The sequence below is a fragment of the Ranitomeya variabilis genome, chromosome 6 (genome assembly GCF_051348905.1).
Source record: "Ranitomeya variabilis isolate aRanVar5 chromosome 6, aRanVar5.hap1, whole genome shotgun sequence".
In the NCBI taxonomy this organism is placed as follows: Eukaryota; Metazoa; Chordata; class Amphibia; order Anura; family Dendrobatidae; genus Ranitomeya; species Ranitomeya variabilis.
In genome coordinates this window covers 102,666,892-102,682,388 of record NC_135237.1, presented here as the reverse complement: position 1 = coordinate 102,682,388, position 15,497 = coordinate 102,666,892, and the positions used below count along the sequence as shown (strand labels likewise).

Sequence of the window (15,497 nt, the reverse complement as noted above, 5' to 3'; positions counted from 1 at the left end):
TGCCATATAGTGCTCTGCACCGTTCATTATTGCCCCATAGATGTGCCATAGAAAGCTGTGCCATTGCTGCTGCAATAAAAAAAAATAACATGCTCACCTCTCTTGCTTGCAGCTCCTCAGCGTCCCGTCCCGGCATCTCTCTGCACTGACTGATCAGGCAGAGCGCGGCGCGCACACTATATGCGTCATCGCGCCCTCTGACCTGTCAGTGCGGAGAGACGCCGGGAAGATGGAGCGGCACCCGGCGTGTGGAAGGCGGACAGGTGAATATGTAATACTTACCTGCTCCCGGCGTCCCGTTCTTCCCCCGGACAGCTGGTCTTCGGTGCCGCAGCCTCTTCCTCTGTCAGCGGTCACCGTTACTGCTGAATAGAGGAATGAATATGCGGCTCCACCCCTATGGGAGTGGAGTCCATATTCATTTCTCTAATGAGCGGTCCCACGTGACCGCTGAACAGGGGAAGAGCTGCGGCACCCGGAGACCGTGGGACTGCAGGGACAGCGCCAGGAGCCCCGGAAGCAGGTAAGTATGCCTCAGCGCCCTCTCCTCCTCACCCGCCGACCCTGCCACCGACAGTGACTCGGGTATAAGCCGAGAGGGGCACTTTCAGCCCAAAAATTTGGGCTGAAAATCTCAGCTTATACTCGAGTATATACGGTACTTTAGGGGGCGCAGATCTTTATTATTTCTGATAAAGGGCACAAAAGGAGTCTGACTTCGGCGATATACAAATTGCTGTATTTCTAGTACAGAAAAGCTTTAACAATGTGACCCATGTCCAGAAATAGCATTATTAGCATGTTCCTTTTGTAAACCTACTATCTGACGGGGGCAATCTGATATTTCCGCGTGACTGTCTGCAGCCATAGTCCGCGCACTTGGCAGACTACACCTTGTCAGTGCACTGAACTTAGTCTAAGTTCACATTAGCGTTTGGACTTCTTTCCTTAGCTCTGCCTACTTCCGCATGCGTCCTGCGTACCTATCTTTAACATTGGGAACGCAGGGACATGCGCGTTGTATGCGGATGCGTCCGTTTTGACGTGCCCACCGAACACAAGAAAATGCAACATGTTGCGTTCGGCGGGCAAGTCAAAACGACCCACGTGGACACATCCATATACAACGCATGTCCCTGCCTACATAATGTTAAAGATAGGTACGCAGGACGTAGGCGGAGCTAAGGAAAGAAGTCCACAGCACCACACTGCGGACTCAAACGCTAATGAACCCGGCCATAGCTTTTGTCAGATCCAGATTTTTAAAAATACGTTTTTAAGTGAAATTTTTTTTTTCTTTAAATAAAATCGCTAAAATAACAATTCAGAGAATTTAAACTGGAATTGCATTGGTTTCTATGAGCACAATTCAGTAATAATGCTTGTTAGAAAGTAGTCAAAGGTCACACAGTTTTGCAGAAAATGTACGAGGGAAATATCGTCTACAGTTTAGGACTGGCTGCATATTGTGAAGGAGACCTCATTTTATTCTATAACATGAAAGTTTGCACCTAAAAGGGTTTTCTGTGAAATAATTGATAAATGTTCTGTTCTGGGGGTCTGGACACTGTAGTCCACTCTTACGCATGGCCAATACAGAGAGGTGTCATATAGACTAGATGCGTTCCACGGTTTCCGTACTCCCTAACGACTTCTATAGATCAGGCTCCCAATGTGCACGACCATTGCTTTACTTCCCATCTGTGGGAGGAGGTAGGCAGACCTTTAGTGGGAGTTTCTGGAGGTCAGTCCATTAATAGTATTAACTAAAAGGGTATTATAGTTAGAATCAAGTTTATTACCTATCCATACGATAGGTGTTAATTTCTAGATTGATGGGGTCTGACCGATGAGACTTCAACTGATCGTAAGAATGGGACACGGTTATCCTCAATCACTATGGGACTGTCAGAGCGCTATATTTTGCTTTTTTCATCAACCCTAAAGTGAGTAAATGGAGCGGCGGCGATCTAGCATTTGTACTGCCGATCCATTCTGACGGGGATAGCAGTGCCCATTATGGTGATTGATTGGAATCCAACTGATCTAAACGTTACCACTAGTGATGAGTGAAAGTGCTTGGATAAGGTGTTATCGGAGCATGCTCTGGTGATAATCGGGGGTCTTCAGGGTGCTTGAAAAATATGTTATAATCCATGCAGCTGCATGTCTTGTGGCCGTTTAACAGACACAACACATGCAGGGATTGCCAGTGCGGGGACTCGAACATATTTTTCAAGCACGTCACTCAGTTATCTTCCGAGCATGCTCAGATAACATGTTATCCGGGCCTGTTTGCTCGTCACTAGTTACCACCAATCCTCCAGATAGGTGATACCTTGTGCCACACAGAACCGCCCTTTATATGTTGCACTTTTTGGCCATTTGGTCACTTAAATGTATAGTAATATAATACATTTGCGATGTATAAACCCATAAACCTCCGTCAGTTTCCCTATTTTTGCCCCCATACACATGCGTGCTAGGATCAGCCAAGTGTGCGTGTGTGTTTTCATGGTTAGCTGGTGTCAGACTCTTCTGGCGGTGGCTTATTTCCCCTGTATACAAAACGATTGTGCAGTGAAATTAAGACTGCTCATTCCTTGTTTCCACCGACAGACAATGAATGAGAAGATGAGGGACGGGAGGTCCCATAAGATAGAAGCTACGGTAGTTATACTGACATCGCCCGGTTCAGCCGACTCTTGTGCTTGGGTTCCTTCGGTGCGGTTTTCCAGTTGGGTCTGGAGATGCCTCCAAGCAAGGCTAGAGCGTTCCTAATGCAGGACATTATGTATATATATCTAAATATTATTTTTTTATGGGCGTTTTTCATATCTGTGGATCTATTTGATGCTTTCTTAATTGGAAATTCTTTTTATTTACAGTACAATAATGGGTATATTTTCTCTTTTTTTCTATTGTTAATATTGGCAATATAATATACAGTGCTTTTTTTCACAGAGGATGCTAAAAACATGCAGATAAATAAAGCTTCCTGAAATGAGCACCCCATCTATGTGTCTGTATGGCTGATTAGAAAACACAAAGCCGCTCTTCCCTCCGAGATTCCTCATTCATTTGTTACTTAATGCCAAGACCTCACATTCTTCCCGAAATTGGCTGCATGCAAACGGGGTGCCGCACGAATACAAATTCCTAATGCCTTTTCTCATATACCTTTTATTTGTCAGAGTTTGTTATCTTTCAAAACAATAAAGAGAGCCCGGACTCATCTATGCTAAAATTAAGAATTTATAACTATATGGAACAGATGTTTTCATAAACATTTGCTATAATTAATTTCAACTAGGGATTGAAGGAACAAAGCCATTTTTTTCCTCTTGAAAACTTTATTGCTATTTCCCCACACACCAAACTGAATTCTTCACTTTAATATTGTTAATGAAACAAAATTACTATTCAATTTTGTTTTCATTGCAAGAAACAAAATCTTAATAGGTGCACAAACCATTTAGACACAGATATATAAAAGTCGCAGCATAAAGCATTCCTTCTAGAAATGTAAAACGAAAAAAATGTCTCTGCGGCGTTTCCTTCCCTCTTTTTGAACCCACCTCTTTTTCGGTGTCAGTTTTGGGGTCATGGATTAATAGTTTTCTCCTTTTGGTTCATCTAGATATACTATTGTTAAACATTTGGATAATTTGTCACATCCTGATCTGCCTTCTATTAAAACATTATTATTCGTGATGAGTGAACGTTCTCGGGTAAAGCGTTATCTGAGCATGCTCGTGTGCTAAACAAGTGTCTTCACATGTTCGAAAAATATGTTCAAGACCCTGCGGCCACATGTCTCACAGCTGTTAGCCACCAGACATACAGGGATGGCCTAACAAACAGGTAATCCCTCCATGTGTTGCAGCTGTCTAACCAGGGCTGTGGAGTCCATTTTGATGGAGTCGGAGTCAGAGTTGGAGTCGGTGTCATGGAAATTGAGGAGTCGGAGGTTTGGCTTACCGACTCCACAGCCCTGTGTCTAACAGCCGTGCAACATGCAGCCGCGGGGACTCAAACATATTTTTCAAACACGCGAAGACACTTGTTTAGCACACGAGCATGCTCAGATAACACCTTATCTGAGCACGTTCGCTCATCAATAGTTATTATTTCTTTGCTTGTTTAATTATTCCGTGACCGCTTCTGTTTTACTGGAATGTTTTCGTGTGCACATTCTTTTCTGCTATGTGTTATCTAGCATGGGGGCTTTGATGCTAGAAGTTATGGGCTTAAATTCCAGGAGTTAATTATTTTGTCTTTCAACTTTTGGTTGTGAAAAGACCAACCGCAGAGAATTCTGAGCAGTCAGCGGGCTGCTGGGGTACTACAGGATCCAGCATAACCATCGGTATGCAGTGTAGGACTGGAATGCCAAGGGCCCACCAGTAACATTGACTCTAGGGGCCCTCTGCATCTATATATTAATAAGGTTTGTTAAATGGCTGATAAGATGCGGCCATTGCCTGTACATACAGAATGAAGTGTAATGTGCCAAATACTGCTCATACATGGGGAGGTGGGCCCACCAGGAATTCATTGGTTTCTCCTTGGGCCAGTTTGGTTGGCCACTACTTTTTTTATTAATGGCCTATGTGTTCTTTTAGTATCTCGAAATTCAATGTAAATTAAAGCCCAAATCAAATCTGTATTGCCATTTGTATTGTTTGCTATTGGAAACCGCATGCTGGCTGACACACACCTCTACAGCTTTACTGAGCTCCTAAAATGCAATGGACAGTTGAAATGAGTCTGTCACCACAGCATGACTGTTCAAACAAAGCACAGATGCTTGGTGCACCCTTGGCATGACCGAGCTGCTCAGTGCATCTTCCCAACTACTTGTTTTCCACCATTTTCACTTCCTTACCTTGGTTAACAGCTCTGGCTTTACAGGAGCAAAAGAAGGGATAAGAAAGAGCTACAATAAATAGATTTAAAGGTGCACTGAACTGTTTGGCCATGCCAGGGGTGCACCGAGCATCTGTGCTTAGTTTGCATAGTCATGTTATGCTAACAGACTCCCCTTAACTGGTCTGAAAAGAAAGGTCGGTCCAGCTACGCTGATGTATGTAAAAAATCTTCAGTACTTTTGGTTTACTTTCAGCACACTATGAATAAAGACCTGTAAAGTGCCAGAAACGCATTGGTGGTGCAGATGTTTCTATGGATTTGCTTTCATTTTAATGATTCACAAATAAAATATTGAAGATTTTTTTATATGCTTCTGCTGAGGCAGCCCTACCTTTCTTTTTGGACTGTTAGAAGTTATGCCACAACAGCCTTTTATCTATCTTCTGATTTTTTGGTGAGTTTGCAACATCTGTTTTTTACTGTATTAGATTCTCTTTAAAGCGACCCTGTCAGCAGGATTTTGCTAAGTAAACTACAGGCATTGTCATGTTGAGATTGTTATACAGATAAAAAATGATACCTAGGGTGAATATATCAATCTCTAGGTTTTTGTGTAATCAGTGTTAGAAGTTTTCAGTTAATGAGATGCCCGTGCATCGGGACGGGACTGTAGGCAGAGTCTTATCTTCCTGCTCTAAGGGTACCGTCTCACACTGGCACTTTGGTCGCTACGACGGCACGATCCGTGACGTTCCAGCCATTTTCATACGATCTCGCTGTATCTGACACGGTACTGCGATCAGGGACCCCGCTGAGAATCGTACGTCGTAGCAGATCGTTTGAAACTTTATTTCGTCGCTGGATCACCCGCTGTCATCGCTGGATCGGTGTGTGTGACACCGATCCAGCGATGTGTTCACTTGTAACCAGGGTAAACATCGGGTTACTAAGCGCAGGGCCGCGCTTAGTAACCCAATGTTTACCCTGGTTACCATTGTAAATGTAAAAAAAAAACACTACATACTCACATTCTGATGTCTGTCACGTCCCTCGCCGTCAGCTTCCCGCACTGACTGTGAGTGCCGGCCGTAAAGTAAAAGCAGAGCACAGCAGTGACGTCACCGCTGTGCTGTGCTTTACGGCCAGCACTGACACAGTCAGTGCGGGAAGCTGACGGCGAGGGACGTGACAGTCCCCGGAATGTGAGTATGTAGTGTTTTGGGGTTTTTTTACATTTACAATGGTAACCAGGGTAAACATTGGGTTACTAAGCGCGGCCCTGCGCTTAGTAACCCGATGTTTACCCTGGATACCCAGGGACTTCGGCATCGTTGGACACTGGAGAGCTGTCTGTGTGACAGCTCTCCAGCGACCACACAACGACTTACCAACGATCACGGCCAGGTCGTATCGCTGGTCGTGATCGTTGGTAAATCGTTTAGTGTAACGGTACCCTAAGCCAGAGAAACCAAGAAGAGACCTGATCACAGGCCGCCCAAAGCACAAACATGTTCCTCATCATAGAGACAGAGAGACAGACTTTTCTTCAGGGCGGGTCTGTGGGAAGGTCTTTCCTTGGTTTCTCTGGCCTAGAGCACCAAGATAAGACCCTGCCTACAGTCCTGCCCCAGAGCACAGGTATCTCATTAACTGAAATCAGTGTAACAACACCAACCTGACATTGCTTGTAGTTTACTTAGCAAAATCCTGCTGACAGGTTTGCGTTAAGCCTCTCTATACTCATCTAGAGACAAGTGGTCTAAAGCTGTGGATTTCGCCAGGACTGGGTTATATTGTATACGAAAGCTTTCTTGACTATTCCCCCAAAAGATGATGTTAAGGGAGAAGGAAGTATAGAAAATCAAGAGTGTAGATGACAGGAGTTCTCCATTCCCCCTGAGGCTTTTCAGCTACCGTACTTTCTCCTTGTCACAAATTGTACAGAGGGAAAGTACATATATGCATGTATGTATTTGAGCAGACTGTTTTTGTTGCTTATTTTTGGATAACATACAATGTCGGTACATAACTCTGGATATAGATGTGAAGGCTTACTTACATGTTATTCCATATGTCCAACATGTGATTTTAGTATATTTATTATATTTTATATTCATCCACTATAAAACATTGTCTGCTTCCTAAAACGAGTTAACTCCATCATTATCATTCATTTCTCTTATTGTACTGTAGTTCTGTAATTAACTTGCTCTGTAATTAGAACTACCTCATATTTCTCCGAAAAGTGAAAAGGATATTCCAAAATATTGGTGCAGAATGTGGGTAAAGCATTATTTAAGGCTAATTAATCTAATTTGCAAAATATTTCTGCTGATAACCAGCAGATATCATATTTTCTGTCTCATTTTCTGACGTCGGTACCATGCTGATAACATTATATGGCATGTTAAATTGTGTTTTATCTCATCTCTATCATGCATTTTTAGGCCATGTTCACACGTTCAGTATTTGGTGAGTTTTATACCCCAGTATTTGTAAACCAAAACCAGGAATGGGTGAGAAATACAGAAGTGGTGACGTGTTTCTATTGTACTTTTCCTGTGACTGCTCCACTCCTGGTTTAGGCTGACAGATACGAAGGTAAAATGCTGTCCAAATACTTAAGATTTTTTGTTGACATACCCATGAGGGCTTTTTTTTTTATCTAGTTTTCTATTACACCATTCACTTCACCATATAATGTAGTGAGAAATAAGTAAAAAAAAAAAAATACCAAGTGTGGTACCCCCCTCAATTCCACCATTTTTATATGTTTTTTTATTTGAGTTACTGCTATATTAAGTCACGGTATTCATTGTGTAGTAAAAATCTGGCAACATAATTCTCCAGGTCCGAAGGATTACAGTAATGTCACGACCACAAGGGTCGATCCAGCGGATGGCACAACAAACACCAACAATGGGATGGGAAAAGGGGAGAAAGGCTATAATAGTAGGGAATGAGGGATGGGAAACCTCCTTACTCAGCCTTTGCCTGTCCTTAAGCTCCTCTAAAGCCCTATGTGGGTCCTTTTCCCCGCCGCCATCACGTACCTCGTCCCTAGCTGTCACCTCACTAAACCCTGGCTAGTGCACTGGTTGGCAAGGACACTAGCCTCACCACTGCAGCTAGTACAAACACAGGGGATTGTGACAAGCGTGAGACAGATAAGATATAATATCAAGCAACTTAGCTCCAGGCTCCGCTGCCAAGCTCCACACCGCAGAGAATACGGAAACAGGACCCCTGACTCCACAGAAGTAACAGATTCAGTGTGGACACCAGAGAGCTGCAACTCCAAGGCTGGCATACATAGAAAACTCTATTACAAACAGTCAGCTGATGCGTCATGTGACTAAATGATGGTGAGAGTGGTCACCACCCATAACAGCTGACCTAGCAACACAGCAGCTTCCAGCAAGCTGCCAGCAAGGAAACTGACATTAACCCTTGCTGGCACAAAAGCAAAAAAAAAACAGTGTTTAAATTAAAGCAGAGATAGAGCTGTCACGATTTCAAAAATGGATTGAGACAAGTGATGCTGAACTTGTACATTGTGTGTGTGTGTATATACACTCACCGGCCACTTTATTAGGTACACCATGCTAGTAACGGGTTGGACCCCCTTTTGCCTTCAGAACTGCCTCAATTCTTCGTGGCATAGATTCAACAAGGTGCTGGAAGCATTCCTCAGAGATTTTGGTCCATATTGACATGATGGCATCACACAGTTGCCACAGATTTGTCGGCTGCACATCCCAAAGATGCTCCATACAAGGCAGGATGGATCCATGCTTTCATGTTGTTTACGCCAAATTCTGACCCTACCATCCGAATGTCGCAGCAGAAATCGAGACTCATCAGACCAAGCAACGTTTTTCCAATCTTCTACTGTCCAATTTCGATGAGCTTGTACAAATTGTAGCCTCAGTTTCCTGTTCTTAGCTGAAAGGAGTGGTACCCGGTGTGGTCTTCTGCTGCTGTAGCCCATCTGCCTCAAAGTTCGACGCACTGTGCGTTCAGAGATGCTCTTAGGCCTACCTTGGTTGTAACGGGTGGCGATTTGAGTCACTGTTGCCTTTCTATCAGCTCGAACCAGTCTGCCCATTCTCCTCTGACCTCTGGCATCAACAAGGCATTTCCGCCCACAGAACTGCCGCTCACTGGATTTTTTTTCTTTTTCGGACCATTCTCTGTAAACCCTAGAGATGGTTGTGCGTGAAAATCCCAGTAGATCAGCAGTTTCTGAAATACTCAGACCAGCCCTTCTGGCACCAACAACCATGCCACGTTCAAAGGCACTCAAATCACCTTTCTTCCCTATACTGATGCTCGGTTTGAACTGCAGGAGATTGTCTTGACCATGTCTACATGCCTAAATGCACTGAGTTGCCGCCATGTGATTGGCTGATTAGAAATTAAGTGTTAACAAGAAGTTGGACAGGTGTACCTAATAAAGTGGCCGGTGAGTGTATATATATATATATATATATATATATATATATATATATATATATATATATATACTCACCGGCCACTTTATTAGGTACACCTGTCCAACTTCTTGTTAACACTTAATTTCTAATCAGCCAATCACATGGCGGCAACTCAGTGCATTTAGGCATGTAGACATGGTCAAGACAATCTCCTGCAGTTCAAACCGAGCATCAGTATGGGGAAGAAAGGTGATTTGAGTGCCTTTGAACGTGGCATGGTTGTTGGTGCCAGAAGGGCTGGTCTGAGTATTTCAGAAACTGCTGATCTACTGGGATTTTCACGCACAACCATCTCTAGGGTTTACAGAGAATGGTCCGAAAAAGAAAAAAAATCCAGTGAGCGGCAGTTCTGTGGGCGGAAATGCCTTGTTGATGCCAGAGGTCAGAGGAGAATGGGCAGACTGGTTCGAGCTGATAGAAAGGCAACAGTGACTCAAATCGCCACCCGTTACAACCAAGGTAGGCCTAAGAGCATCTCTGAACGCACAGTGCGTCAAACTTTGAGGCAGATGGGCTACAGCAGCAGAAGACCACACCGGGTACCACTCCTTTCAGCTAAGAACAGGAAACTGAGGCTACAATTTGTACAAGCTCATCGAAATTGGACAGTAGAAGATTGGAAAAACGTTGCTTGGTCTGATGAGTCTCGATTTCTGCTGCGATATTCGGATGGTAGGGTCAGAATTTGGCGTAAACAACATGAAAGCATGGATCCATCCTGCCTTGTATGGAGCATCTTTGGGATGTGCAGCCGACAAATCTGCGGCAACTGTGTGATGCCATCATGTCAATATGGACCAAAATCTCTGAGGAATGCTTCCAGCACCTTGTTGAATCTATGCCACGAAGAATTGAGGCAGTTCTGAAGGCAAAAGGGGGTCCAACCCGTTACTAGCATGGTGTACCTAATAAAGTGGCCGGTGAGTGTATATATATATATACAAAAAAAGTTTGCACTCTATCATGCTAAAGCATGTCAATTTGGAATATGTGAAATTTGAATAGCAATACGGCTTTGGAGGATTAGGAAAAAATATGAGACGCTTAGCATAAAATTTGGCCAAATATTATGTGCCCATCAACCATCGTCAAGGTGGTCTCAGCCTGATGGGTCTCTGACCTGTGTGAATACCTCTCTAAGGCTGATGACTGAATTCCTGGGTGAATGTGGACACCTGTGTCAGCAATGCCTGTATTTATGGGTAAGTAGGAGGAGCTACCTCCATATTGCTATTCAAGTTTCACATATTCCAAATTGACGTGCCAGTCAGTTTTTTGTCTTTTATATACACTCACTGGCCACTTTATTAGGTACACCTGTCCAACTTCTTGTTAACACTTAATTTCTAATCAGCCAATCACATGGCGGCAACTCAGTGCATTTAGGCATGTAGACATGGTCAAGACAATCTCCTGCAGTTCAAACCGAGCATCAGTATGGGGAAGAAAGGTGATTTGAGTGCCTTTGAACGTGGCATGGTTGTTGGTGCCAGAAGGGCTGGTCTGAGTATTTCAGAAACTGCTGATCTACTGGGATTTTCACACACAACCATCTCTAGGGTTTACAGAGAATGGTCCGAAAAAGAAAAAAAATCCAGTGAGCGGCAGTTCTGTGGGCGGAAATGCCTTGTTGATGCCAGAGGTCAGAGGAGAATGGGCAAACTGGTTCGAGCTGATAGAAAGGCAACAGTGACTCAAATCGCCACCCATTACAACCAAGGTAGGCCTAAGAGCATCTCTGAACGCACAGTGCGTCGAACTTTGAGGCAGATGGGCTACAGCAGCAGAAGACCACACCGGGTACCACTCCTTTCAGCTAAGAGCAGGAAACTGAGGCTACAATTTGTACAAGCTCATCGAAATTGGACAGTAGAAGATTGGAAAAACGTTGCTTGGTCTGATGAGTCTCGATTTCTGCTGCGACATTCGGATGGTAGGGTCAGAATTTGGCGTAAACAACATGAAAGCATAGATCCATCCTGCCTTGTATGGAGCATCTTTGGGATGTGCAGCCGACAAATCTGCGGCAACTGTGTGATGCCATCATGTCAATATGGACCAAAATCTCTGAGGAATGCTTCCAGCACCTTGTTGAATCTATGCCACGAAGAATTGAGGCAGTTCTGAAGGCAAAAGGGGGTCCAACCCGTTACTAGCATGGTGTACCTAATAAAGTGGCCGGTGAGTGTATATCTATAGATATTTATACAGTGGGGAAAAAAGGTATTTGTTACCATGCCGATTTTGCAAGTTATCCGATCTACAAAAAATGGAGAAGTCTGTAATTTTTATTGTAGGTGCTCTTCAATTGTGAGAGACAGAATCTAAAAATCACATTGTATGATGTTTAGATAACTACCGTAAATAGCATTTTATTGCATGAAATAAGTTTTTGATCACCTACCAAGATTTCTGACTCTCACAGACCTGTTAGTTTTTTTTTTTTTAAGTCCTCTGCCTCTGCACTCATTACCTGGATTAATTGCACCTGTTTGAACTTGTTGCTTGTATAAGAAACACCTGTGCACACACTCAGTGAACCACTCCAACCCCTCCACCATGGCCAAGACCAAAGAGCTATCTAAGGACACCAGGGACAAAATTGTACAACTGGCCAAGGCTGGGATGGACTTCAGAACAATAGTAAGCAGCTTGGTGAAAAGGCAACAACTGTTGCCACAATTATTAGAAAATGGAAGAAACACAAGATGACTTTGGTCTGAGGCTATATGCAAGATCTTGCCTTGTGGGGTAAGGATGATTCAGAGAAAGGTCAGGAATCAGCCCAGAACTAAATGGAAGGACCTGGTCAATGACCTGAAGAGAACTGGGACCACAGTCTCAAACATTACTGTTAGTAACACACTACGCTGTCATGGATTAAAATCCTACAGGGCACACAAGGTCCCCCTGCTCATGCTAGCACATGTCCAGGCCCATTTGAAGTTCGCCATTGATTGTCTGGATGATCCAGAAGAGGCATGGGAGAAAGTCATGGGTCCAGATGAGACCAAAATAGCCCTTTTTGGTATCAACTCTACTTGCTGTATTTGGAGTAACAATAAGGATGAGTTCATCGTCAAATACAATGTCCCAACTTGTGAAGCATGGTGGAAGAAACATCATACTTTGGGGGTGCTTTTCTGCAAAGGGGACAGGCCAACTGCACCTTATTGAAGGGAGGATGGATGGGGTTATGTATCGCAAGATTTTGGCCAACTATCAGTAAGAGCATTGATGATGGGTCGTGGTTGGCTCTTCCAGCATGACAATCCCCCGAAACACACAGCCAGGGCAACTAAGGAGTGGCTCCGTAAGAAGCATTTCACAGTCCAAGAGTGGCCTAGCCAGTATCCAGCACTGAGCCCAATAGAAAATCTTTGGAGGGAAGTGAAATTCAAGGTTGCCCAGTGACAGCCCCGAAGCCTGAAAGATCTGGAGAAGATCTGTATGGAGGAGTGGGCCAAAATCCCTACTGCAGTGTGTACAAACTTGATCAAGAACTACAGGAAACATCTGACCTCTGTAATTGCAAACATATCAAATGTTAAGTTCTGTTCTTCTATTGTATCAAATACTTATTTCATGCAATAAAGTGCAGATGGGTTGTCTGGTCTTAAGTTACAGTAGAATGGCTACAGACTTATGAATACTCACATTGCTTGCACTACACGCTGTGAAGATTCTCCAGTGCCGGGAACGGGCAGTCATATGATCCCAAATATGTGATTTGTATACTCCCAGCCACATTCTGACTAGACTGTATCCGGCCTTGCATTGAGCAAGGCAACGCCCATCTAGTCGGCATGTAACCCCCTGTATACAAATCACATTCTTGCAGTTACGCTCCCGGCAGCAGACAATCCTCACAGAGCGCAGTGCACACGATGTGAGGATTCACAAGTCTACAGTTTCATAGAGTGACTGCAGACTTGTAGCGTAAGACCAGACAACCCCTTTAAGGAAAATAGTCTGAAAAGTCTTTTTGGCAATGAGAAAGCTTTACCAGATATCCTTTGCTAATTTTGTGAATGTTTGGCTGACGCTCCTGTACAGCAGTAATTTAAGTTTAAGCAAAGAAAAGCATTTATGAGGCTTTTATATTGATTTAGTGTCCTTCATTTATATATCACCCATGAATGATATTACATCTTGTTTCCTAATGAGAATATTGCAGCATGCATGGGATTAGGTTGTGCAAATGTTTCAAAATGATTCCTCAAATAAATCTCCGGCATATTCTGGAAGCAACCAAATCACACGTTCCAATAAAATTCACATATTGCCCCAATAAAAGCCTATTCTCAGATATTAGAAGACGATTTGCCATTTGTTTTATAGCTTCCATGTTTTCCATATTGAACGCATTTGTTTTCAGAAAACCCGAACCCGCAGCTGTATCCTTCCTCCAGTCTGTTGTCAAACGTAATCAACCTCTCGTTTTAGTTATAGGCTAAAATGTTTTCTATTAAATAATGTGGAAATCTGATTGTGTCAGTATTGCAGGGCATTAATCTAGCCGTAATTCCCTGTCTTTCACACATTTGACGTAGAAATGCCATGGGGTGTAAGCTAAATAACATAAAATACACATTTTTAAGACAATTATGTGGTCTATAAGGCTATTAATACGCAGATGTAACAAGATTCATTACTTAGTCTTGGGTTTGGGTGATATATTGACGCTGTATGAAAATTTATTATGTCAACTTAATTACTCCCCTGTTTCGTTCTTATGGTTTTAGATTTCCAAACTCGAATTCTCAGGCTTTCACCATGTTTCTTTTTATAGAGAATTCATACTCAAAATGGAAAAATGGCCACGTATTAGTAGACCAGAAGATAAAACCGTGTCCAGAGTTTGGCCATTATGTTTCTTTTACTTCTAGAAATATTTGCGCATGATTTTTGGCTCCTTTTTAGTGTTTTGCGCCATATTCATTTTTACATTTGCAGATTTTTTTTTAAAAGTTAATTTAATGTCTCCTGATTTTTACTTCACCCCTGTGAGCGCAGTTTGGGTCTCCAGATGTTTTTGTCTGGTTCATCATTTGTAACTTTTTGCAAATGTCCCCTCAAGTGATTGTATCTACATCGGAAAGTTAAGTGCATGTTTTCCAATACGTACCACTTTTTGCTCTAAATAGTTGCAAAAAGGGTAAAGACAAAAATGAAGACCAAAAGCACAAAATTCATGAACCTCGTGTGCCATGTTGAAGAATTTGACATAAAAATGGCAGCGAATAGCACAAGACCAAAAAGAGAAGAGACTTTAAAAAACAAACAAACCTACAAATGATGATTCCAGACCGTTGGCTTTCCTTTCTATTGAGCTGTGGCGGCCATTCTTGCTTAGTCATCTTGTTCGAAAGTTTTTTTGTAACTGCCACTTTTATATTAGCAGAACATGCAAAATAAACATTTCTGCTTCCAAAAAAGCAAATTTTTCATTGCTTGTCCAAGTTGATAGCAGTTATTATCTTTAACTCATATTTACCAAAGTGAAAGTTATAAAATGATTGGTCAACGTCGCTCACCATGCATCTGTGTCCTTCCTTACCCTTTACCCTTGGTGCAAGAAGATTGGTATGGAATGGTCAGAAAGAAAACAATAAAATATAATGTTGAGATACTCTGTCAGGAGATGTTTATGCTATATGTGTCTATGTGTGGCCCGCCAGTGACTTACGTTTTGCCGCCATGTCACAATAATGTATAGAAGTTGTTTTGTTACAGTTAATGGAATTCCTATATGCAGAACTACTTTTCCTAAAGGTTTTTGCACGTACTGCTTTTAGAACACGCTCATCTTGACATGTCTTTGTTTTTGATTTACTATAAAGCATTTCAGTGGTTATTTTCACATTTTACCTGTAGATTTAGTAAGACTTGGCTCCTTATTGCATCTTTTTGTCTTACAGGAATATCTGTAGATGAAAAAAGATCTCAGCCAGCCTCCAATTCAGAGCACATCTTTATATCATACAGGTATTTCATTAAATATTGATCTCCTAATTGTCTGTATAGCACTTCCATTACACAGTCATAATCGGATCAATCATATAAGGAAAAGGTTTATTTAAAGTGGATTTGTCACTACACTCACAATACCATGTGCCGTCTTGCTGA

General features: G+C 42.6%; 1 protein-coding gene across 1 annotated transcript in view; it reads left to right on the top strand.

Annotated features, from left to right (window-relative positions):
- TBC1D5 (TBC1 domain family member 5) overlaps positions 1-15,497 on the top strand; it is a 745,630-nt gene that overhangs the window by 349,099 nt on the left and 381,034 nt on the right. The window contains exon 5 of the mRNA XM_077268870.1: positions 15,290-15,356. Coding sequence (XP_077124985.1) covers positions 15,290-15,356 — 67 coding nt within the window. The remainder of the gene's footprint in view (positions 1-15,289; positions 15,357-15,497) is intronic.